Source organism: Larus michahellis, chromosome 1 (genome assembly GCF_964199755.1).
Source record: "Larus michahellis chromosome 1, bLarMic1.1, whole genome shotgun sequence".
Classification (NCBI taxonomy): Eukaryota; Metazoa; Chordata; class Aves; order Charadriiformes; family Laridae; genus Larus; species Larus michahellis.
In genome coordinates this window covers 191,781,303-191,808,476 of record NC_133896.1, presented here as the reverse complement: position 1 = coordinate 191,808,476, position 27,174 = coordinate 191,781,303, and the positions used below count along the sequence as shown (strand labels likewise).

The 27,174-nt window shown below is 39.2% G+C and overlaps 1 protein-coding gene across 8 annotated transcripts in view; it reads right to left on the bottom strand.

Moving 5' to 3' along the window:
- FNDC3A (fibronectin type III domain containing 3A) overlaps positions 1-27,174 on the bottom strand; it is a 123,473-nt gene that overhangs the window by 53,835 nt on the left and 42,464 nt on the right. For 7 of the 8 annotated variants that reach the window (XM_074565820.1, XM_074565830.1, XM_074565855.1 and 4 more), the window contains one exon: positions 1,904-1,980. In XM_074565820.1, coding sequence (XP_074421921.1) covers positions 1,904-1,980 — 77 coding nt within the window. Of the gene's footprint in view, positions 1-1,903; positions 1,981-6,840; positions 7,230-27,174 lie in introns of those variants that run through there. The other variant, XM_074565875.1, reaches the window with a different exon arrangement.

Genomic DNA, 27,174 nt, shown 5'->3' with positions numbered 1-27,174 from the left:
GCTGCATCACTGTCAAATAGGAATTGAAGCAAGCAGAGGTACAATAAAACTAAATGAAAACAGATAGACAAAAGATGGTTATGCTGAAGTTGTTCTTCCAGGCTGATGGCTTTAGACATTTACCTGGTTTCCATTTTCTCTCAAAACCTGCAGTTGCTGACATTTAAAAATATACTATACCTGAAGAAACCATGTAAGTTACTTTTCTGGGACTGCATTAAATCTGGGATAATTCTTAGCTCGATAGTGTTAAGACTTTCCTGTTTGCAAGACTACTATCAAATCTTCTGGCTTGTAACAGGAACTTCCATCATAAACCACAACAGCTGGTATGTTTTGTCAGCAGTAAATACTTCAGACGCCTTACAAACTACAGGTTTTCCTGGACTATGATACTTCTACTCAGATGAAAACAGCAGATATGAGCTCATTCCACCTGTATTCTGAGCTGGATAGATGGGAGACACCTTTAGTTCCAAAGTCAGAGAGCTGTGTTAGCACCACACCTGCTTTAACTAACAAGCTCCAGTGAAAGGCTAACGAGCCTGCCCCAGCAAGGCCCAGGCCTTCAGCTTGTCTGCTGCAAGCTGGCCTCAAAGGAAGGATAAATGAATTTCATAAAGATTACTCAGATTGTCACAGGCTACACAACTTTTTAAACATTCAGTACTTCATCAATTGAAATTAAGTATGGTAAAATTTTGCATTTCAGTTATCTCAAAAATTCTTCCAGTTCTTTAAAAATGAATTCTAATAGGAATCAAAACTTTTTACGATGACCTAAAGATAAATGGACTTTTCTGATTATTTTTAATTCACATTTCTTCTGCCTGTTTGGGAACTCAACTATGCTATGAAGGATACATTAATCAACTTATCAGCCAGCTTTCAACAGATGAAAGGTAAAACCACACAGATGCCATGTATTAGTCTGGCCAACCCAACAGCCTTTTCTTTTGCTAGAGGACAATTTTTCATGCGGTGCAGATAATTAGTCCAACATCTGCTGGACACTGCAGGTTCTTTGATTGCATTTTATGTGTTGTAATCTCTTCTGAGTGTACACCATGGGGTGCACACTGAGTTGGAGGTAGGCCGGTCACAACAACAGAACATCATGGGAAAGACCTACATTATGGCGGGTGGTATTCATCTGCTCTACCTTCCAGGTCTGACCTACTGACCCCTAGGCTTGTTTTATAGTTGAGGGAAAGAAAGAGACACCATGTAAAAAGCCACACATCTCGTTATAATACAGGTGTCCAAAATAGCTGAGAGGAATCATCCTTTTAATCTGCTTTAAAGAATGTCCAGGTTATCTAGCTCACACTTAATTTTCAGGCACCTAAATTAGGAATTGCGCAGCTGTGAGAAAATCAGAGCCCTGTTTTAAGATAAGCTGTAGAAACATGTATTATGTGATAATATATCCCCAGTGGACAGCTGCCATTTTTTCCACACTGTTTGCTACACTTTTTCTAATTGATCTGTTTTACTGCTTACCTGCAGGGAACTTTCCAACATGAGCTATGTATATACATAAAATTATATTGGTGCCAAGAGAGAACATCCACTAACCCAGAATTCACGTCCTGCACAATGAGCTATTTGGGTCATGATTGTATTTTATGTTCAGAGAGCACTGAGTACACTATGATCCTGAAGTCAACAAGGAACTGTGCTTGTTATTGTCATGTAAGTAGTTAATATATAACTAAACAAGCACAAAGACCACATGACAAGTCTCCCATCACAGAGATACTACAGGACATCTCCCCTCATCTCCCCCTGACCACAGTGACTCTGAAACTTCACACATCAATTTATTGAATTAGCTATTCAAGCTCTACTCCTGTAACTTGCACGAAAAGAAATAAAATAAGAATCAAATGAAGAGACATACCTGTGGGGCATATCCAGGAGGCACATAAATAGTAGGCACTGAACCATTTGGGGACATCATTGGAACCTGAGCAGGACCTGAATGGGTTACAAAAATATTCAGTACAGCAGCATTTAAAGTTCAAAGAACATACTGAACTGCAAAGTCTCTGTGAAAAATATACAAGATAACATGGATAAACAAAGGCAATGAACTGTACAGATAAAATTATAGCAAAGGGCATTCTTAGAAACTTAAGAAACAGTTAGAAAAAAACCCCAGAAACAAAATAAAAAAAAATTCACCAGCTGATATTTTTCCCTTCTCTGTCAGTAAGCTCACAGAAGACCTTATGTCAAAATTTCTTGACAGATGACAAGTCAAAAGAATTGTCCCAAGATGAAAAGACAACAGACGTGACTTTAAAACAGAAACCAAAACCAACAAAAAAAGTATTTGAAACAAACTGGTGAAACCAGAGAGTATTCAGTTATGAGCTGTAAAGGAAATCACTTACAAAATTGCTGCTCTGTTACTATGGTCTTATCACCTAAAGTGGTCTCAGTACCAGATGACTGGGAGGTGGCAAATGGGATACTAACCAGTAAGTCTACTCCTACTAATGGGAAAAGTTGTGATACCACGATGATCCTTGTACCATGCAAACCGGAAAGAACAGAGTTCGCAGACACTTAGGTAAATATGACACAATGGGGAGGCGTTATGGAGGCATTTGTAGATAAAGTACTGCCTGGAAAATCTGATACCTTCAAAGAGCACAGGGACGCTATGACATACTCAGATTTTCAAAAAGCTTTTGACAATCTCTCTCAAAAACTCTTAAAGAAGTAATGCTGCCTTTGGTTAAAGTGGGAAAAGGGCTTCTCATGAATAACTCACCTGCTTGAGAACAGGAAACAAAGAGAAGTAGTAATTGATCGGCTTTCAAAGTGCCCAAAGTGACCAAAGGTGTCGCACAGGCAAGCAAAGAAGAACCTGCCCAATGTATTAACAAATCTTTTGGAAAAGGAAATGAACAGCGAGGTGACAAATCTTTGGTATGGTCTCAGAGAGCTGCAAAAGATCTCACAGTGCTCAATGACCAGATGATAAAAAAGAAGAAGAAAGTGTCTGTAAGTGCAAAGTAATGCACCTGGACAAAAACAGAGGTATTTATTTACAACCATAAGCCATAAATTAGCTGTAAATAAACAGACTATGGAGTTACTACATATATTTCTAAGGAAATACCAGCTGATTGTTGTTCAGTGGCATTTGCAGAAAGAACAAGAACATTAAAAATCATTACTAACAGAACAGAGAACAAGCAGAAAACATTATTACACTATGCTATAAATCCATGTGGTACCTCAGTAGCTTGAGTGCTATGTGAAAGGTCATACACCTTTCAAAAAAACCCACACAGAACCAGAAAAGGACAAAAAAAAAAAAAAAGAGAAGTTTACAGTAGCTTTCTACCTGTTTATAAGGAAAGATTAAAGAGACCGGGATTCTTCCATCTGAAGATGGTTAAAATGTAAAAAGACTAGCAGCAGAGGAATAGTAAAAGACCTATTCAAAAAAAAAACAACCCGCCTACAAACTGCCTAAAAATGGGAAGACAGATCACTTACAGTTTCTCACGTGCAAGACCCAGAGATTAAATTAGATCACCAGGTAAAAGGTTTAAAACAGATAAAGGAATTTCTCATGAAAGGCACAGCTAAATTGTGGAACTCCTTGCTTTAAGAACATTGTGGAAACTAAAGGTTAGGTTCAGAAGAAATTGAACAAATTGAGAGAGGTAATCCGTTAAGAGCCGTAAAAAATACAAGTATTACTTTTGGTTCAGGAAGCTAGAAACAAGGAAGTTATTTGTGTGTGCCTGCCCTATCGTTATGCTCTCCCCTTTAATCAGAGCAAGCACATTGGCTCAGGCTTCAAGAGGGACCACCTACAGACATCCTTATATTCTTGTGTTTAAAATACACAAGGCGACAATCACCAAAGTTTCAGTTTTTCTTTAATAATTAAACACAATATAATCCGACCAGGTTCTGTGGCAAGTGCATAGGGTTGAGATTCAGACACTCCAGGCCACATTCTCCAAATTTCCAATTCAGTGTAGTAGTGAGGCTACCAAAAGCACTGATCCAATTCTTAGTGAAGTTTCAATACTTCTGAAAGGGCGCTCATAGTTCCACATTAATGTTTTGTAAACTCAGTTAAGATCTGCAAATGGAAAATACTAAGTAATTTTAAAGTATGGTATATAAGATTAGCATACCTCATTCTGCTAAGTATGAACTTGACGGAAAAATACAGATAACTATATCCGAATGCCAAGAGCTGGGAAAAGGAACAAAAAGCAATCTTTAAAAAAGCAGCGTGTAATCCAACTTGATACATAGGGACTTCTTCACAAGATACAGAAGTTTTGAAATGTACTACCTAAAAAGAATCACAGCTTTATTATCGATGAAGGGTCAACCCACAGCTGGGGGAAGGGGGAAGAGACTTTTTAAGAACAAGGTCTTAATTGAGAGATTAACTGACCTGTGTAACAGCAAAGAATATGAGGACTACAGTAAATTATAAACTGAGAACTGAACCTTCTTCAGGTCTTTTTGCTCAGCTGAAACTCAAAAACGTTCCCACAAAAGTTTCTCCTGAATATGAGATATTCAGGAGAATACCTCGTATTCAGGAAAATATAGATATATTCAGGAGAATATAGATATATTTTCTTTCTAAAAATAAATGAAAGTGAAGTGAAAACCAGCAAAACAAAAGCTGAAAAAGTGCTTTAGAACATTAGCTTACAGTAAACAAAAAACAGGTCAACAGTAATGGAAGCATATTTATTATAAGTTGCAATTCAACCAAATAATGGTTTGAATTCTTACATCAGAGGGTGAATTTTACAGAGCTTGCATTTTGTATTGCTTTCTTGTAGTTTTTCCATAATGAATACAAAAGACCAACACTTCTACTAAACTCACAATTTTAAACTATTTAAATTTCAGGTAAATTGAGAATTAAGACCACAGTTACTTGAACTTTCTACGGCAAACTCAATGTCTTCAGGGAAACAAGGAACTCTAACAAAAACAGCCTACTTCTTTGCGAACTGACAGGTACTTCTGTGTTTGGCTTTTTTGTTTTGTTTTACTTTAAACATCTAAAGAATATTGTTTAACAATCTTTTTAAAGCTCACTTATTTAGTGCTTTAATCTCTCTAACAAACAAAAAAAAAGCAGTTATCTCCAATCAAGTACAAAGGTTGATCCACAAAGCCATTCTCAGTATACCCATAATCTAGCAGCCACAAAAATAAAGACATAAAGGCAATGTATGGACCTGAAAAATTATTGCAGTGTTAGATTAGTAGTTTGAAAATTTGCATCCCATCTTTAGCACTTTACAGTTCCACAATTAATGAAAATATATTTTTAATATTCAAGACATAAGGGTGAACTCTAATTTACTTCTGATTGGATTTCAAAGTGGCTGTGGAATGAAGTTTGATTGCAAAGGAACATTCATGAAAATGAAAAGCACAGAAAAAAAGTTGGCAGACTTTATATATTTGAATGAACATAGGGTCTTCACAGTGAAATTACTGATTTCTTGACAGAAAGCATATTACTACCTGCAAAAATTAAAACAGCTTTCCTGTATCTAAAGATAAAATGCTAATATACTGTAAAATATTATTATTTTTTTCCTTTTAAAAACAACTAATGTGAAGATCTTGACTCTACTTCAGTGAAATACACTGCAAGAGGAATTTTCATGCTTCTAGGTATTGGCTAGGCTGGTACGTGACAAAGACAGTATGTTTTACCATGAGGTGAGACCGATTATAAAGCACCATCAAACAACAGCGCCAGGAATTTGTGTTAAGCAAACATCTGATTTTCTATATTGCACATAAATGGAATTGACTTCATCCAAATCACTACATTATGGATGTTGATGACTTGACTGTTGTAAGGGGAGGTCTCGAATCTTCTATACACTTTCAGGTATGTAAGTTTTGTTGTATTAGAAGAGGAATAGTATTGTGGGAGACAAAACAAACACGTAGCTATGTTTTGCACTTTATTCTTGAAAAATGAATCAAACACAGTAATGGTTTATTTAATTCAACTGAACTCAAGAAAGAGATGTTTCACCGCACTCTCAGTTTATTGTTGTCCTGAAATTCGCTATGTCACTACTATGAAAGGGAAAACTTGTAAAGTGTCTAGGGAAGAATTTTGTTCTAAGTTTTAAAAATAATAATAATAAAAAAAAAAAAATCAAGGTGCCTATCGAAGATCACAGAAAACTTGGAATATGCGTCCTGAAACGGGAAAAACATAAAAAATCCCGAGAACGAGAGGAATACCTTCTTCCCCCCGGCCCCGGCGACAGCAGGTGAAGTTCCCCAACACGCCTGTTCGAGCAGGCTGCAAAAACCTCATTACAGCGACCACAAACGCCGAGCACAATTAAGCGCTGTGTAATCGCTAGGGTCGTGGCGCCGCCAACACCGTAACTCCTGACAATCTGAGGACACCGCCACCGCCTCCCCTAATTAGATACGCTATTTCTTTTCATTTCAACCGTTCCGTACCGCTCCATGTTGAGGCGGGCGGCGGAGCTCCCAGCCCGGCAGACGATGCTCTTCCGGGGCAGTAACCGCCCATCGCCCCGCTCTTATAAAACCCGGGCTCGCCATGGCCTCCCAGCCCGCAGCCCGCCCGCTCCCTTCGCCGTGACGGGGACACCGCAGCCCCCCTCCCCCCTCGGGCCGGCCACCCTGCCCCCTCCCCTCCGGAGCCCGCTCATGGCCGGCTTTGGCGGCTCTCGGATTTCCCCCGCGTTTTTATTTTATTTCCAGCCACCGCAGCTCTCCCCCGTCCGCCGCGGTGCCGCGCCCCGCCGTTGTGTTTCAGCGAGCAGGCCTTACCGCTCATTTCGGGCCGGGCAGCGGGCCGGGGCCGGGGCCGGGCGGCTGCTGGGCGGCAGGCGGGGCGGGGGCGGCTCCCTCAGGTGCGCGGCTGCCCGCTCCGCTCCGCTCCGCCCCGCGGCCCGCTCCGCCCTGCCCGGGCCGGGGACGCGGGCCGGCGGGCAACCCCCCGGGCACAAAGCGGCCCCCGGGCTTCAAGGAGAGGGCGAGGAGGGTTTTCGGGCGGCGACATCCCCCGTGAGGGTGGCTTCCTCCGCCATTCCGCTGGACCGCCGCTCCGGCCTACCGCTCGTCATTGGCTGGTGCAATCCAAGTTCTTTAGCGGAAAGCTTTTACGTTAATTAACATAATTAAGTTACAAAGGATTACTCCAGCCCAGGCCCTCCACAGGATTTACCTTTAGCTGAACTGCTAATCAGTTTACACCTAAGAAAGGAGGCGCACAAACAGATCTGGATGCAAACAAACACTTTCTGGCGTCGCGTTTAGAAAGCTGCAGTGACTTTGATACTAATCTATGTGGATACTGCGGCTCATGAACGCTGCTATACTTAGCATTAGTCTAATGTGAACGGCGATGAATCACTGTTATCCCCAGGAGGAAATAGCATTCAGGATTTACTGCAGCACATTAGGTTAACTATGGCTCCATAACCGAACACCCACACTTTGACATCACACAGGGCGATGATATGCATCACTGACGCAAGCGCCGACAGGGATCAAACACAAAGGCCACAGCCATTGAAACAATAGAGCGCGCGGCTGACGTAGCAGCACGCCCCTCCAACACTGGCGGGCTGCAGTAAATCAATAGTCCCAGATGCCACAAATAGTTGCGCCGCTCTGTCTTTTACATAATGGCTAAGACTTCAAAGTTTTATTTTGGGCTCCCAGCAGCCACAGTTAATTACAAAAACCAGTAACAACAACCATCACCGCCACCAGTTGGTCTACATTTGTCTTGCAAGCTGTGCCTGGAAAATATTTCCAAATTAGTACTTTAGGTTAACAGGCACTAAAAAAAAGCTGTCAAAAAGAATCAGCAACTTTACATTTATTAGGTGCAATGTAATCAAGGAGAGTAATAACAAAGATGAAAAGCAAACACAGAACTTACTGCTAGGCCTGAGCTGGGGAAGAGGCAGGAGAAGGAACAGTGAACACTGCAAGGACGCAGGCCATAAGACGACTTCAATTGGCAATGCTGTCAATTTAACGTATTCTTTATGCTCTAAATTAATCCTGACAAAGCAATCCCCTCCCCCATCCATCTGTCTACTTTTGCCATCAAGGCTGGGGAACAGCAGCTGACAAATCAGCAACACCAATTTAAATATATTAATTGGCTACAAAAATCTATCAGTAGACTGCAGGCTGGCAAACGCAAGGAAAAACTGAAGGTAAAACGTTCACATAGTTCCTTTCAAAAGCAGGGGAAAAGGCATCACTTTCCTTCACAGAGACTTTGGAATAATGGATAAAAGAGCAGAAAGCTAAGAAGCCTAACACAGTATTTCTAAAGATTACATCCTAATGAGATCCTGATCTTTCCCATGAAACCATACATACATATTCAGGAAAAAAAAAAAAAAACAAAAAAAAACAACAGGATGTGAAATCTCTTCTCATAGGCAAAGTGCAGGGATAACAGGTTCCTATAGCACTATCATTTATACAGCTATCAGTTTTCTTTTATAATGTCCTCACGTAAGTCAAAAGGAAAAAGGTAACAATGGTTTCTATGTTCAAATGTTAAATATACTTTCATTTCACCTGTTTCTAAACAACAACCACTGAGCAACTTTGTGATTTAAAAAGACTACAAGCCCACATCTTTGAATGGTGCAACTTCACCAACATGAAGTTAAACTTGGGAGCCTGCAGAAGGAAGATTTTAGTCTTTTGAGAGACTCCAACAATAAAAAGTTTTTATATATTCTTTCCAAAGCAATTGTGCAGCACAGTAATCAACTCTATCATACTTCGCTGACAAAAAGTACCCATGAAACAAAGATGTTAATGTGGTAACACGACACAGACTTTGTGCTGTGCAACCTACATTATTAAATTGCTCCATTTCGTTTGCTGTTTTAGGTTTAGACTTAAGGTAATTATTTATTGACTATATGGAAGAGTTATGTCAAAAAATTGTTCTCTCCCTCATAGTCTTCCAATTTAAATATCACATGAACCATAAATCATTGCATTTCATAGGGAGTCAAATGTGATATACCATTCTTAACGCAGAGAAACTTTGATGAAAATGTTTTTATTCTTAGCAGGAAAAATAATCTGCACTCCTAATCTAACTGCATTGCGTGTTTTCTTTTTTTTTTTCCTCAAGGAGAGAGTAATTTCCTAACACTTGTGTTGAGCAGTACTGATCTGCAACTTTTTCAGACTAATACTTAATATTTGTGCATACTGCTTAATCACGTTCCATTTCATTCACAACACTCAGGATAAGCTACAATTGAATCATCTAACAGTTTTTACCACTAGAATTTGTGTTTTTCTAATCAGATTTTTTTTTTTTGGCCATATAGTACTGCAGACCGGAAAGTTTAAAAAGTTAAGCACTAGTACTGATGGCTGTGGTTAAGAGGTGAACAGCACAAGCGAATCTCAGCAGTTCTTGGTGTGTAGATAGTGGCTTCTACAAAAGAGCACGTTGATTCAGGGAAGAGAGATCTTGGAGGGAACAAGCATTAACTTCAACTTCCTCTCCCCACCTCGTTGTGCCAAAAATGAAATTACATAGTATAATTACTTGTAAAGGCCTTTTCAGCATCATTATATTCAACTTACTATGCTGACTTATTTTTTCTCTGCATACTTACCTGGCTACATTGATTTGAAACTAGAGTGTTTTGGCTACATTGATTTGAAACTAGTTCTGTTGTCTCAGAGCTTGCATTCAGAGAAGCCCTCCCCCTTTATGCAAATTTCTTAATATTCCCCCCCTCAAATTATTATACAGACAAACACACACACACGTGTGTGTGTATATACGTATGTATATACATATATATTATAACTTGAATACGGAGTTACTCAAATCCAGTTGGTGGCCAGTCGCAAGTGGTGTCCCTCAGGGCTCGGTATTGGGGCCAGTTCTCTTTAATATCTTCATCAATGAGCTGGACGCGGGGATCGAGTGCACCCTCAGTAAGTTTGCAGACGACACCGAGTTGGGTGGCAGTGTTGATCTGCTTGAGGGTAGAAAGGTTTTGCAGAGGGATCAGGACAGGCTGAGGCCAATGGTATGAGGTTCAACAAGGCCAAATGCCGGGTCCTGCACTTGGGTTACAACTACCCCATGCAGCACTACAGGCTTGAGGAAGAGTGGCTGGAGAACTGCCCAACGGAAAAGGATCTGGGGGTGTTGACTGACTGCTGACTGAATATGAGCCAGCAGTGTGCCCAGGTGGTCAAGAAGGCCAACAGCATTCTGGCCTGCATCAGGAATAGTGTGGCCAGCAGGACCAGGGAAGTGATCATCCACCTGGATTCGGCACTAGTGAGGCCTCACCTCGAGTACTGTGTCCAGTTTTGGGCCCCTCACCACAAAAAAAGACATTGAGGGGCTGGAGTGGGTCCAGAGAAGGGCAACAAAGCTGGTGAGGGGTCTGGAGCACAAGCCTTATGAGGAGCAGCTGAGGGAGCTGGGGTTGTTTAGGTTGGAGAACAGGAGGCTGAGGGGAGACCTTATCACTCTCTACAGCTACCTGAAAGGAGGTTGTAGTGAGGTGGGGGTCGGTCTCTTCTCCCAAATAACAGGCAATAGGACAAGAGGAAATGGCCTCAAGTTGTGCCAGGGGAGGTTTAGACTGGATATTAAGAAAAATTTTCACACTGACAGGGTTATTAAGCATTGGCACAGGCTGACAGGGGAAGTGGTTGAGTCACCATCCCTGGAGGTATTTCAAAGACTGGTAGACATAGTGCTTAGAGATATGGTTTAGTGATGGGTTTTGTCAGAGTTAGGTTGATGGCTGGACTAGCTGATCTGAAAGGTCCCCTCCAACCCAGGCAATTCTATGATTCTATGAATATGACTTGTTGAATATTACTCATATGAATATGATGTATTGATTAAGAAAATCAATAGCATACACATAAATGCTGAAACAATTTTACCAAGTTCTAGGGTAAAGTATTTTGAAACTATGGATGAAAATACACAGAAGGCTCTGTGGATATAATAAAATTCTGTTTGTGCAAACTGTGATTGAGTATTACAACACATATAGTGTCAGAAACTCAAGCAGGAAATTAATACCAGAAAATGCCGCCAAGTGAAAATTTGGTGCCCAACTCAAATGTTTATTTCTACCCGTGGCAGACACCTCTAAAGATGTACTACTCTGAGTTCCTGGAACCTACTAATAACATGCACTTTCATTTGAAAAACCTCTGAGTTTAGGCTTCGAGATAATTATATAAACGAATACAATGCAGATTCAGATGGTGCACTTAAAATAAAAACAAAGCAGAACAAAAATTATTCTGATTATAAGCGGTGGAATTCCTTCTAATATCTAAAATAAATACCACACACATCTTTCTTTAAAGGGACCCCTTTGGGAGTGGTCATTTCTAACTGGAAGCCATAAAACTAAGTTAGCAGGACATGAGGTGTCTCAGTTTTCCATGAATCTCCTAATTCAAGCTTCTACATGATTTAGCAGAAAGAGGGAAAACTAGGTAAATGGCTCCACAACTAGAGTTTCTAGTGTGCAAAACCAGGACTAAATCCTGTTCTTAGTAAAAAGGTTAATGATAACTGCGGATCTAAAAAAAACCAAAAAACCCAAACCCCCTTACACTCAACAGCTCTGTCCCACTGAAATTTTACTCTCTCAGATGCAATTCTTGCATCAGGTAAGTGAGTTTGCTGTTCTGGAGAGATTAAAAGGTCTTCTGTGTCAATACAAAGAAATGGAAAGACAGTTCAGTCCTACAGCACTTCCTTTGTTCACACTCAACCCCATACAATTATTTTTATGCCTGCATTAGAGGCGTTCACTTGAGTCCAGCAACAACGATCCTACCAACATTGCACTTCCACCAACAAATGTTCAGACATAGGTTTCTAAACTATGAAATAAATCTTGAGGTAACGCTTTACAACACAGTTTTGCTTCACATCATTAGTGAGGAAAACAGTCCCTGACGCTGACAATTCAAAAGGTGACATTTGGTAATGTGAAATCCTTCTGTCATGACACAAACTGTAGGGAAGAAGCCCCAAGCAAATTACACAATCATCACACGACAAAAATGAGACATAAGGCCAAACTGAAAACATCTGATGTTACACACCTTACACTTTGCAGCATCTAAAGCAAACACTGGGCTACAGCCGGGTGATTCACTGGCTGCCTCCGGAGGACAACTCTGTGCTTCTGCACATTTATCTGAAAGCTACCTCATACCAAATGACACAAATCATTAAGCGTAGACAGCGTGTCCTCAAGTAGATATCTGGTTCAGGCCTGCTCTAGTCACTCTTCTGGCCAATTTCAGTAGAGTACATCAAGTTTTCTGAGAGTAGATTCCTATTCAGGAAAAGAAGGTTTTCCTGCTCAGTTGGTAGGTAGGCTAAATTCCGTGCTATGCTCAAGCAGACTAACCCCATAGCTTGCTCCTATCTAGGAGAACGCTGTGAACACCAGATTATCGAATAACCTGTGTCACTGCTGCTGAAGATGGACCACTAGAAACTGGAGTGCAACACACTAAGATCTTGTCCATGCTGGAAATGCTTAACTCCTTTAACCCAAGAGCTTCTAAATGGAAAATACAGAGCCAGCCTTTAAAACAGGAATCAGAACCCAGGCAATCACCTAAATCATACAGGAAACCCCATTACATCAATAGAAAAAGGCAGATTACCTTCTTGTGTAGTTTTCCTCTAGAATCTTATATTTTTTGAGATGAAGATACCCAAACTCCTGAAGACAACATGAAAAAAAAGCCTAAACTTAGAATATGCCAGAGCCTCCTGGCTAGGGGACTCTGCTGGAATCGGGAGCTACAGGTTCAGATTTTGTGGTACTCACAAAACTTCAGATCTCCTTGATTCTGAGTGAGTGCTTTAACCAATTTCCTGCTGCTGATACTGTTTGCATTTGGGGATAAACTTAACATAGCCTGAGTCAACAAATAGCCTATCTTTCTTTTTGGGGAAAGAGAAAGGCAACATCTATATACTGTCTCTATGTTGTCTCTAACTCTGGCATGTCTTTGATGGCTGGCGTCTGGCTGTCCCCTCGCAACCTCATGTTTTGTACAATTACAGGCATGTAGGGAATGCCATGGTCATGTCGTGGTCAAAACAGGAGAAGCAATGGATTCAATGGGTTTGCTAGGATTAGGTCATGATGCAGTGGATGACCTCGTCTGCGTCTGAGACTTTTGCAGCTAACAGCTTCTGAAGTTAGAACTAAGGTGGAATTCAAACAACCTGAACGTGACCCCTTGGGATTACAGTCCATCACAGAGACATACTTTTCTGTCTTTTCACCAATAATGGGACAAGCCTGTGAATGCAGCTACAATAAGGAACTTTCTGAAGAGAGTGGAAATAAAAGTTTGACTGATCTTGAAGATTCTTAGTAACGTTGCACCTGACATGATAAATACTTAAACATTTAGATTAAGACTTCTGATTCTGCTAATGACTTAAGGTCAACACACAAGAATTTTCATGTTCAGAAAGCGTTGCAGAAATTTTGTCCCAAATTAATTAACCCAAAAATCAGGGTACACATAAAAAAGAACTGATGTTCTCAGACTTAGCAACATAGAAAGGCACCATGCAGAATGCCAGAGTGCGCTATATTGACAGCTGCAGAGAAACGTTTCTACTATAGTACAGATCACTAAAACACCTTTAACCAATTCCCACTGCAAGGCTCACATATTACCGTTGAAAGCCATTTGAAAGTTTTTTCAGGGTCTGGGTTAGCTAAAAAAAAAATAATAATAAAAATCACCACAGGCTAACTTATAAAGGCTTTTAAAAATTTTATTTAAATCTTTTGAACTTGTTTTAGCATTTGAAATTTGGTCTTTTTGGTGTTTTATGTGACAAACGTTCCTTGATTCTTCACAATGAACTCTTTACAGATCCCCTCAACAAGGAACTATTTTCTTCAAATCACAAGCAAGTTATCACACAGGGAAAGTATGTAAGCTCAAACATTGAGAGCATCTATGACAAAGGTTGTTGTTGATAAAAAGCTTTCAACAATGTTAATAAATATGTATTATCAAAAAGAAAGTATCTGGTAAAGCAGTAAACAGGGATCAGACACGAAGATAAGCCTATGCCATTGCATAGGCTCTTCAAATTCAATTTGCTCTGTAACCAAATACGTTTTAGAAAGTAATATACCCACTGCTTTGGCAGTCAAAATGAACTCAGAGCCAGAAAGAACCATGTAAAGAATCTACTTACCTGTGCCAAACAAGAGGCCAGGAATGAAACAACTAACATGTCTCAGACATACAAAAGTTGTCATTCCAAACCAAAAGAAAGGGAAAAAAGACACATGTATACAGTAGAGCTCCTTACCATACATTATGTATGGATCAATATATCCCTCTACTAAGGAGGTGAGACAAGAAAATTGCTTAATAACTGGAAAGTAAACGCATCCTTTGTGCAGAAACCTTTTTATTGCTTCACTACTGTCTGGATGCAGCAGATCTAAATTTTCTGTTGCTGGACTGTCAGGGCTCAAGGACTGAAAAAGACCTCATGAATCAAGCCTATTCACCTGCAATTGCTGCTTCATTTCCCTTCTCCATTATCGTACATCAAGATCCATCACAAATGGATCCTACATAAAAGCATCAAGACCGATCTTAAAACAGTCAGTCCTTTTACCCATACATTTCCCACTGGAGAGCTGTTCCAGAGCACAGATCTCCAATGCAGCCAGGAGGTTTCTTGGAACAAGATAAAAGTTATTCACAGCCATTTGCCATCCAGTTGGGCTCTAAACCAGCTCCGGCATTAACTTTTTTTTTTTTTTTTTTTTTTTTTTTTAAATTCCTGGTGTTTACTTACCTATTCCTAACAAAACTAATTTTTAGCCAAACCAGCCACGCTCTTCTACTCTCTTTTTATAAAATAAGCTCCTCATTCCCCTGAATATCCTAATAGCTCTGTTCTACAACACCTGGAATCAGCTTCATTTCGTCTTTTTTAAACATGAATTATCAAATTACAGTTAAGGTCTCAGCAGAACCCTGTAAAACGCTACTAAACAACCCAAGCTGTATTAGCAACAACTGCCCGGATGCATTTTATGATCATAGTTACCTTCACAGATACATTACACTAGAGATAATACTTACCCTTATGAGTCAAATAGCTCGCCTGCTTCCTCCTCCTCCTTATCAAGTTTCAAGTGAGGAGATCCCCATTTATAATTTATTGATCTTATGCATGACCTTGCATTGTATGTAACTGCATTTCACCCAGTTCAGGGGTACCATTCAAACAACAGTCCTTTAGACAGCTAATGCATGTTCTTGTTAATCTTTTACCCACTTCTGGAATACAGATTTCCTATGCCACTGGAGTTGTCTGGATGATCAGCTTTGCTGAAATATGAATTGTTTCTAGAATATCTTGATAGCTGAAAGATATCTGAGTGCATCAGTCACTGAGTGATTAAGAAGGGATATATTTACATTCCAGGCTAGCTGTGCATCATGCTTTAGCATTCAATCCCTTCCTATTTCATCCACAATTTAAAACCTTAAAAAAAATTAAGGTTATAGACTCTGCTGAAGCTCTTTAGAGATACAGATCAAAAAACATTCTGGACTATGCTTTGAATTGGGCAGCATGGAGGCAGGCAATGTGCAGCTATCTGGCCTCAAGATCCACTGCATACCTGCAATTATTTACACCTGCATTCTCTCGTCCTTCTATTTACTTCCCACTGGCCTTCATATTCCCCCAAAGCTATATCCTATACAGATATAACCTTACCTGACATTCAGACTCTTTTTCTACGTGGCATGTTCCCAGGCACTTGAGACCTCGCATTCAGCTCTCTGAAGCTGCACAGAAATGTTTATCTGCTGATGTACTACTTGTCCAGACACAGCAGCACACCACCACCACACAACAAGATGATCCAGCAACGCACATTTACATGCTTCTGAAAAGAATCCCAAATCCAACACCCTTCTGTTTAACTACTGTCACCAAGATGAGACTAGACTCTTTCCCATCGAAAATAATGGATCTGTTTTTCAGATGAGAGGATGAGGCTCAGTAACTTGAAAATAATTGACAACGCACTGAAATTTTATGAACATAATGGACATTTGGAAGGCCATTATGGGAAAATCAGTGCTCTGGATGGTATTTTAAAGACCTGTAAGAGGATAAACTGGGGAAACAACCTAGCAATAAAGCTGTGTGGGCATATGAATAAGACTCCTAGTCTAGTATGTGTCATATCTTTGCTGGAAAGGAATGCAAGGACACTTGAGAGCATCTATAGCTACAATTAAGAGAAAATTTAGGGTATTTCCAGGGTACATTTTCCTCCTTTTTATGCAATCTTTCTTTGCCTAAGAATTAGAAGGGTGTAGTAAGCATAAAACCACACCTTTTACAAATAGGTGATTGAAAAAGCTGCATCCGCATCATGTCAGATCTACAATCTGTGTAGAAAAGCACTGTTCTAAAAACACACAGGCCAGAAGTCCACAGTAAAAAGTCATCCAACTGTCAACAATCAATCTCAAAATCTCATGCTTGGCAGTCCTCTTGTACCCACTTGCAGCACAAGTTGGATAAATGAGTAGAAGTTAGAGTCACATTAGCCAGTCCTCTGCATCTCTGTTCAGCATTTACTGATATACGTTTTTATTTTTCAGCTCTCTTAGCAGGTGATTTTTAAAACTTATTCATGCTGGAAAAACTTTAACTGGTTCCAGGTGCTCAGATTGCTCTTGTAACTTCACTAAGTATCTTCACTCATTGATGCATTGCTTAGTCACCAGATGCTCCCCACAATTGCACTGCCAGTACCGTCACACTAAATCAGAGGTAGCCACTCTCCTTTTGACCCCTACTATCCAATTCAGAAAAAAAAAATTTCTTTAACAAAAAAAAAAATAGTTTAGCTTCTCAAATACCGAAACTCATCTTGGGCTTTAGGCACTCCAAGGATCTGCCTGCAAGACAGCATTATTTGTATGTACTATCTTTTGAAAAATAAGAGTAAAAAAGTCAGATGAGATTTCAGATTTAAAATGGAATTTAAAAGCTAGATAAGATTAATCTTACTTTTTTAAAAATCGAACAAAATTCTGTGTCTGATCACAAATCAAGAAACACAATAAATGGAAAGTATAAGAAAAAGTAAGCATAAATGCAAACTTAACTATGTTTCATATAATTCTCTCAATCTACCTGCTACTTAAAGAGTTCTACCGAGATGTCTCTTCGCTGCATAAACCATAAGGGCTGACGCTGTCAACAGAATGGTGCCCTTCACACAACCCCTTCAAGGCTAAAGCAGCTGAGGACATAATGCACTAGCACTTCGCTTAAATGCTGTCTTTCAAGAGACTATCTTAAATGCAACTTGTGGGAAAAACGGAAAAAAGGAGACAACTCTCTAGACTCATCCTTCTCTCTCTCGTCTTCAACTTTCATTCTGATTCTTAGAAGAGAAGGCTGCAGTATCATTAAGTCACAGCTCCTGGACCTAACAGTTCTTTCCCTACCCTCTTCCTGCAAATTTGATTGTTCGATTTAGTAGTTTGGTTTGGGGTTTTGGTTAGTTTTTGGAACTAGCTTGCTAAAGCTGTGTTTTATGAGTAGGGCTTTCCCCACTTTGGGACTTTGTCTCAGCCCACAGTCCTCTTGTGGTCTTTGTTCAGCACAGTCCTTTTACTTTAAATGAAAATGACCTGTCCGTATTTCGTAAGATTTTTATAGGGTTGTTGCAATACTTCATTATGAAGAGGTCATCATGAGGAATACTCACTACCCTACTCACAGTAACTTCTTCACATCTTATTGAAACTACAATTCCATATTAATTCCTTCTACGAATTATAATGAAGCAATAATATAGACCATCAGTTTGGCATTCATAGTTCTTATTGCAGCTCTTTCTTTGGTTGCCTTGGAAGGCACATCCATTCTACCTATGAATACAACTGTCAAGATCATCTAAGTGAAACACAATATACACAGTATTTATGAAGATGGTCCATATGTAGAGCACCAAAGGGAAAGGATAAATGAAACTGCTGGAAAATGGGCTACTGGAAAAACAAACTGAGAACAGGCACAGGAGATTAAACCATATGCTAACAGAATAGATGATTTATCAAAAGGAAAGGAAGGTGTAGTCAGCTTTTCTAGGAGCTCTAATACCATTAACTTGACACCCATCTACAAGTTATTGGGTGCTGTAGAGTCACTACAAAAAATATGAGGCTCTTTGGATGGTGTCCTAGGGCACCTGCTCCAGACAACTGCTTTTTCTGGAAAGCTCTTTGCAGTGTAAGAAAGAGCTTCTCTTTGGCAAAAAAGAAAACGAGAACAATATTGTGGATAGCTGTATTTACTACCAGTGAATTTGGATCTTTCAACTTTGTTTGAAACTCCATGTAATTACACTGTTTCTTAATGGCTTTAAGTGGCTGAACTTACATGCTTGTAATTGGTCTTTAACTCACATTACACAGTAGCTGTTTATATTTGTGCACAGCTAGGCTATATGTTTGTAATGACCTCGTTATCTTGCTCCTCTTTTTCCTTTCCCTCATTTGGATAATAAACTGCTTTAGATGTAAAACAGATTGCTGCATGCCTGCAAAAGGAAGAAGGGAAAGGGAAGTTACATGACCATGATTTTAATGAAGTTAAGTGTGTCATGATCATGTAAGTCCTGCAAGCTGACAAAACCTCAGTCATTTAACAGACAGTCAAAAAAGACAACAATTTACTATTAATAACACATGCACAGCCATATCTATCAAGCAACGTGCTACTGATTCATCCATTAGAAAAAAGCAAAACTAAGAATAGAATAAAAAAAAAATATCCCTGGATTCAAAGTTGCAACATTCAGTTAGATTTCTTGCAAGAAAAGCATACCTGGACCTATGCAGACAACACAGTAGCCTTGCACGGTTGAAAATGAAGAAAGGGAGATTAACCTCCTGGTCTATTTCTGTTGCTACCTTGGCCTTCTGTCTACACAGTAAGTTTTAGCATTGAAGGAGAAAGCATGGAGGCAGAGCAATATCGGGCCCTGTAAGCTGCTGGCATGGCTGTGGCAGCCTGGGCATGTGTGGCGAGCTTGCTCTGTCTCAAGGAACTCAGGAAAAATAACGGCCACAGCCACACACAGCTGCTCCACAGACACAAAGACTTTGGTTTCCTGCCCAGTCTCTCTGCCACCCTTCACAACTACCACGTGCCTGAGAGTGCTCCGCAAAATAAAGCGGCCATGACTACTTTCTGAAGTACAAATAGAACAAGAGTAAATCGAAAGTCATTCAAAGCTATTTCTTCGTTAATAGTAATTCTTTGATAGAAGTCTGAAGTAGCTGAAGTCTGAAGTCTGAAGCTGATGTACAGCTACAGCTGTACATCAAGGATGTAGCAATACAATTTCAATCTCATAGGGTGTAACTATAAAGAAACTTCCTGAGACCTTATCTAACAATCTGTAGCATTTTCCAATCGATGACACACCAGCCTATATTCATACTGTACATGTGGTGAAAGAAGATTTAACAAAAGAAGTCCTTGATGCACAGAGTTCTAGCCTTTCCATTTTTATGAAACCCAGTGCAAAGTCAACTTAAAAACATTGAGTTTCCATAAAATAAAAGCACCATTTGTTTTTAAAGAATTAATCAGATAATGAAACTGAGAAACTTCTCTATTTAATAAGCTATCAATCTTCATGAAATGTTATTATTTCAATCAACCAGATTGCATCCAATTAAGATACAGAAAATGCTATCAGCATAAGTTATTCTAAATGCTAGGATACTAAGTGAAAATACTAAGTAAAATCTTTTTTGGATTTCTCTGCTGCATGTCTAATATCTGATTTAGTTCAAACTATGAACTACTTAAGTTAGACAAACTTTCTACTTACATTAGAAACCAAGAAGAGATCCTACATAAATTTTACCCCCATAAAGCAAGTAGTACAGGGCTATTTCTTTCCCATCAACAGCATTGTCAGGGAAGAAAACAGATGAACTGACTGCAGGGCAAGGGGACTACTATAATATTGCCAGATGCAAACTGCCAAGCTTAACATGCTTCATACAAGACTCATCCAGCTGATTCCACGCTCAACCTACAGTAGCACCTGAATCTCAGTGGTTTGAATTAATACTTCACAGCCTTGTGGGCTAGACATCACTGACTACGTTCATGGAACAAAGTTTTAGGGGCATTCTCTAGCTGCAACTTTGGGCTGTAACTCCATTCCCAACATGCACCTCCGAGTACTGTTACCTTCCTTGTAAAATGTGAGATGTTAGATGCTAATGCAAATGGATGAGTTCAAAGGGTTCAAATGCTTGAGGACAGAGACATTCACTGTGGTTACAACTGTGAAACAACACACTCAAATGAGATGTTTTCAGGATGTAGCCTTACTTATTTCAGCTCATAATAGCCAGAATGAAGACATCTCATTTAGGTATCTAAAATTATGTGTCTGCATGCAAGTTAGGCCTTTAAACTCCCATTATAGCAAGTGGAGATCTAGTCAGTACAGACAGTGGAGCCTGGAGAGCTATTCAGCACAAACTGATGTCAGCTGAAAAGCACTGACTGTACTATAGCTAGTGACTAAATCTTCACTAGTTATAATGGGAGCTTAGATCCAAGGCCACATATAGAAACACACATTTAGACACCTAAAATTAGATGTCTTCAGTATGCAGCTGAAGCACTGATATTTCAAACAAGTGTCTCCAGAACGTTCCTACAGTCAGGCTGGGTTTGCAGTGTGGAGCTTGCAGTGTAGTGAAAAGAGGGAATAAAGGAGGAGACTGGAGAAGATAAAAGGGAAGATTAACTGATCAGAAGATACAGGAAAAGGAGAACCTAACTGAACACCTTATAATCAATATACTGAATTATGAACTCATTCACATCTCAAAATGTGTGAAATAAGGCAGAATAAAAGTTAGACAAATATCTAATAGAAGAATGAGAAAATAACCAAGGCAAAAATGTTACAGACATTTTCTCCATAAAGATATTAGATCTATTTAATAGATTTTAAAAAGAAATAATGACAGAAAAAGTAAGTTTTCCCTAAAACACCCTACAACCAACACTGGGAAAGAGATATGAATTAATGCATTTCCCTTTTAATCTATTTTGGTTGGGTTTTTTTTTTTTTTTTTTTTAATTTGCTGCTGCAGAAGGTGATAAAGCAGATCTAGTTTGCTTTTTAATAAAACTTTTGCCAAGTTTAGTTTATTCTGGGAATAGCATGTTTTAGAAATCTAGTATTTATAACCCTAACAAAGTGGGCACAACAGTCACATGAGCTGTTCTGGCAGAAAAGCAGCAAAATTAAGTAAGCTTTTACAGCAACAGCTTCTTGTATAATCCCTGACTGCCTCTTTAAGGGCCGGAGGAGACTGGGACCACCAAGACCCGGTCAGTTATCAGACTTAATGGAGGAGAAGGTCAGGCAGTTCCCAGAGAAGGCTGAGGGAGCTCTGTTACAAGTCTGATTCTCATGGCCACGCTCAGAGCAGAAAGAGACAGATCTAAACACCAGACTTCTGGATTGCTATGTTTTATTCTGGTCAGGGGAATGACCTTGTTTTGCACTACTTTGCAAGTTTTGTTGAGTTAGTAAAACAAATTCAAGAGATGGTCCTGAAAAAAGTGAAGACTGCCTCTGCCCTACTGCAAAAGGGACTACAGAATCGAGTGCTTTAATTCAGCACAGTACTAGCAGTAGTACTAGAAAAGCTGCAGCAGCAGGGCTTACAGGCAAGTTTTACCTGCCAATAGTACTTGAATCCACTCTCATGAAACCCCGCCTGGAGTACTGTGTCCAGCTCTGGAGCCCTCAGCACAAGAAGGACATGGACCTGTTGGAACGGGTCCAGAGGACAGCTACAAAGATGATCCGAGGGCTGGAGCACCTCTCTTGTGAGGACAGGCTGAGAGAGTTGGGGTTTTTCAGCCTGGAGAAGAGAAGACTCCAGGGAGACCTTATAGCGGCCTTCCAGTACCTAAAGGGGGCCTACAGGAGAGATGGGGAGGGACTCTTTATGAAGGAGTGAATGATAGGATGAGGGGTAATGGTTTTAAACTGAAGGAGGGAAGGTTTATATTAGATATTAGGAAGAAATTCTTCACTGTGAGGGTGGTGAGGCACTGGAACAGGTTGCCCAGGGAAGCTGTGGATGCCCCATCCCTGGAAGTGTTCAAGGCCAGGCTGGATGGGGCTTTGAGCAGCCTGGTCTAGTGGGAGGTGTCCCTACCCATGGCAGGGGGTTTGGAACTAGGAGATCTTTAAGGTCCCTTCCAACCCAAACCACTCTATGATTCTATGAATCGTAGACTGTATTTCTCCTATATGTCAAAGCCAATACATGAGCATTCTACATGCACCACAGTGAGGTCTTAAACCCATCATTATTTCTTTACCTTATCAGAAGGGTATTTGCCATATCTTCATCCAACTTTTATGCTAACCTACCTGTAAAAGGCAGAAGGGTAAGTCTGTTCGACAAAATTTGCAAGGGCATCCATGCACTCTGTTTATCACTCTAAGCCATAAAAAGAGCAGCTCCTACTTACAAATATTTTGGAATTAGATAGCTCCAAATCAAGCTGCTACAACTGCACCTTGTGGCCACTTTCCTTATCATCTTGTTGCAACACAGAAAAGAATCAAGTCTCTTCTGCAGTCATACTCCTGCATAGCTGACCAATACCAATGTTGTTGCTATTTTTAGTTTGACAAACATCTATAAAAAAAATTTAAAACATGTACATTGAAGGTCATTTCCAAACAGATGCTTTAAAGTTAAGCTACTCCTAGACTCAGCTCTGAAACTCCACATGGACATCCTCAACCAAGACTTAATTGACATTAAGTCAACTTTCAGTTGACTTGTCTTAGCTTTCCTCAATGCCTTTTATGAAGGCCCTTTAAAGACTTCCAACAGAGATCCTAAAATTAACACGTGGAAGAGGATATTAATCTAAGTATCCATATCCAGTTTCAGCCTTGCATATCATGTTTAGTCTTCTACAGCACTCACAGAGAAAGAATGGATAAGACAACTGAAATGATTTACCATTTAGGGTGGGGTTGGTTTGTGGTGTTTGGGTTGTTTTGTTTTTTAATGAATGAACTAAAGTTTGTGTTTCATAGTCTCAGGATTTATGTGATCATCTTTTCCTCTTGACTTCCTTGAAAACACTTTTGAAAAGTATTTTGTTCCTTATTTGAAAGAGAAAAAAAATGAGGTTAAGATTGCTTAACTTTTATCCCAGAGACTAACCTTAATACTGATACTTCATTTCATTTCAAAGTATGAAGTATTTATGACTCATTCTAATTTACATAAATTTTCTTATTTTATGATAAAACGGCAGTTCTCCTTTGCACAGACATATAGAACATGGTCTCTCTTATTATGTCAAGTAACATTTAATAGCCCTTAGCAGTAACTTGGGACTGTTATAAAATGTGCTCAAGATGAGTCATCTTCATTCATTTATTCTGCAATAGGAAGAATTCATGAATGAGTGATCTGCAGTAATTCACTTCTACAAAGAAAGCCCATTCATACATTTCAAACCTGGTTTTCTGAATCACTGTAATGTAGCTGATTATTTCACTTTAACAGAAGAAAATTTTGGCTTAAGGAAAGTTTCCACAGAAGTCTGAGTATATGTGAGAACAGTTTCATATTTAAAAGAGCTCTTCTGAAAAGAAACATTTTGGTCTAACACATGGATACATAGATATCTTCCTATCTATCTAGCAAGAAAAGCACAGTGTCTTTGGAAAGTAAGAGACTGACAAATGGTTTAAATTGAAGTTGCGTCAAGAGGGGGCAGAAGTCATCGCTATCAGACAAACCAGTAGGCAGCCAAAGAAAATATTTTATAAAACCAGAAAAATGGCCATTGGCACACAGAAGCGCTCATTTGAAGCTGTATTTAAGTCAAAATACATGTAACAGAAAAGCAACTAAGATCCAAGATTGCTAAATACAGAAATATAAAGCAACCAGCTTATTTTACAGAAACATAAATGTAAGACACCAATAACACACATTATTATAAAAGGAATGTGATTCACCAAGGAGGAAAGGTCCCTTAACCACCACCGCTCTTTTGCCAACCTTAAGAGATTTCAAACCAGGAAAGCCTTAAGAGCCTTTTTCACCCGATCTTAATTGCCATGGAAGAGGCCCACATTAAGAACCTACTTCTCACTTATCATAGTTCCAAAACAGTCAAAGCTTTACAGACCATCTGTGAGAGTTATACCAGCAAAGAGATGGTGAGTCAGTACAGAGACCTGGGTATAAATGCAGCATTTTCTTCAGAAGCTTAGGCTCACAAAAAAAACCCATGGTGTGCTTCTCCATTAATTGGTGCTTTAAGTTTTCATTACTTCATTGATTCAAGGATAGCTCTAAAATAATGATTTTGTTCATGCCTCTCCTTTCTCCTGAGGAGACACTGACTCTCCTTGTTTTCAGGTTGAGAAGTTTTACCTTATGTAAAGAGTATCCAAAGTAAGGATAGTTCTCTTTACAAATAAAATAACAATGACAAGAGCAGCAGAAAGATTGATGGAGCATCTCAACAGACAGGGATATGATACAAGAAAATACAATTAACATTATGGTTAGATTTATAAACATTCCACATTGACATCAGCAGACAGTGCAATCTCAAGGTGAACTGACCAGCAATAAAGCAGAAGAGAGATCTAGAATCATCCATAGAACAGTTACTTACCAAATCACCCAAACTATGGTATCTGTACTTCTATTGGGGACCCATCCAGAAGCAGCTCGCTACCTCTCAGCTTCCATTCTTTCATTTTACTATTATGTTTATATAATTTCGATTTAAACATATGCCCATGCAACTTGCCTTGCAAGAACCTGAATTTACATTTTATCATTTTCATCTCTGGTCAATGTGTAACATTCCAAATTCTTATTATCCTTCGTAATCTCAAATTATTTCTCTTTTTCCTTGGACATCTTTTGGTAAGACTTTACTCCAAAGAGACAACATATTTATTACTCAGCATTTTGCCAAGTATAAATTAGAATACAGACTTAGAAAAATAGTACTTGAAAATTTTATGTTGCTTAAAAAGAAAGTGTACTTTGTTTAACATCGAATTGAAATCCTTATTACTTATAGAATACTGAACATACTAGAAAATATGAAGTAAATGAAGTTCTCAGAATCAGTTCATTCTTGAAAGCAAACATCAGAAATAAAGAGGTATTTATTTGGTGGTCACTTACCGTTCTATTAACAAATAAGTAAGTGTTGTGAATTATACATGTAAGCTTTACAAGCCATATTTTGGAAGGATAAGGGAATACCTGTAATAAAGTACTAAGTGTATTTAATGAATAATCTTTGCTTGTACTAACGTTTTTCCTCCAGGTGAATTCTGAATGTGATACAAGACAAAAATGTATTAATTGCAATATGCAATAAATTTGTTCTACATAATTACAATTTTTCTGTGGTCAATACATGCTGTGGTTTTGCAAAGTAGTATACAGATACACATTTTTAGTGTATATAATACTACCTCTTTTTTACATAGTATATCACAGAAAAAGATAAATATGCATTCTTCACAGAGACTTTTAAGTCAGTCAGAAAACAGTATAAAGATAGGTAAATATTTGTAAGGAAAAACTGTAAGGAAAAAAAAAAGTATTAAGAAACATTATAACAACTAAATTAACTTCGCACTGATTGCATCTCCACTGAATTTCAGCCATCTTTGCTTTCTTTATGCCTTTTTTAAAATAAGCATCTCTGCACGTCTGTAAGATTTCCTCCAAACCATACTCATTATGTATTTCCGCATCTTTAACTTTGATTTGACCTAATGACTGAGTGCATTCAGCGAAGAAAAGAACAGGGAACTGATGCGAGCTTTCTCTCTTTAGAGCCATGCAATAGCCTCCTGTGGCTGTAACCCATTTTGTGGGCTGGTCATCCATTTTGTAGCCAAGTCAAGGGCAAACTCCGTTTGAGAAGTTGTTGCAAAGCAAAAAGGACCATCAATAACAAATTACTTTCTACAGTGTACACCATCTGAAATTGTTCACTTTATACAATTCTATACACAGAAAACAGGAAAGGAGACATTCCTCACTAGCTGCGATACATACAATGAAAAAGGTACAGCATCAATTACTAAGGGAATTTCTTCTGTAAGCCAGACAGATCCAACAGGCCAAAAGGCAGAGAGATGCATTGGCATAGCACTTGCATAACACAGAAATGTCTCAGGAGTGGCAAGAATAGACCAGAAAAGCAGCATTCATAAGATCATGTGCAACTCAGATTCTGTTCTAAGATCAGTGAATGTACAGACACAAGAAAATCTCTCTGCCCTCTGTTTTACTACGAACTATAAGCCATATTTCCACGTCCCAGAAGGGAGAAGGACAAGGAGAACGTCCATATGACAGGAGGTTTGCAAAAGCTGCGGAACTGATTTGGGATGTAGGTTCCTAGATTGCCAGTGCCACTTTTCAGGAAAGCTGTAGAGACCGTACCTGAGCTTAGACTTGGTGAGACCCAGGAATAATTGTCTAATAACTGCTCACACTCACTTTCATATTTAAAGCATGAAGAAATCAGCAGCTGAATCAAATCACAATAGTGAGCTGCCTACTTGGAATGCAAGAGGGACCAGGCAAGGATAAAAGCCGTACCATGAAAGGTTAGGACCATATCTATAAAGATATGATCTCAATATTTTTCAGTTCATCACACACACTTCCTGCCTTCGGGATGATCATGCAATGATCATTCAATTCATTCCCCCCCAACTAAGCCCGTCTGATAAATAAAAATTAAAACCAAAAATACGTGCCACTCTCCTCAGTATTTTGTGCAACAGAAGAAAAAGACATCTTATCTGTTGTGCAACTTAAATTGCAAGACAAAAATCACTATGTTCCCTCAGATACCGCCAAGTAATTATTATACATCTATGTTTCCAATAAGCCCTACAGAACTGTGAGCTGCAACACAGATCCATTTGT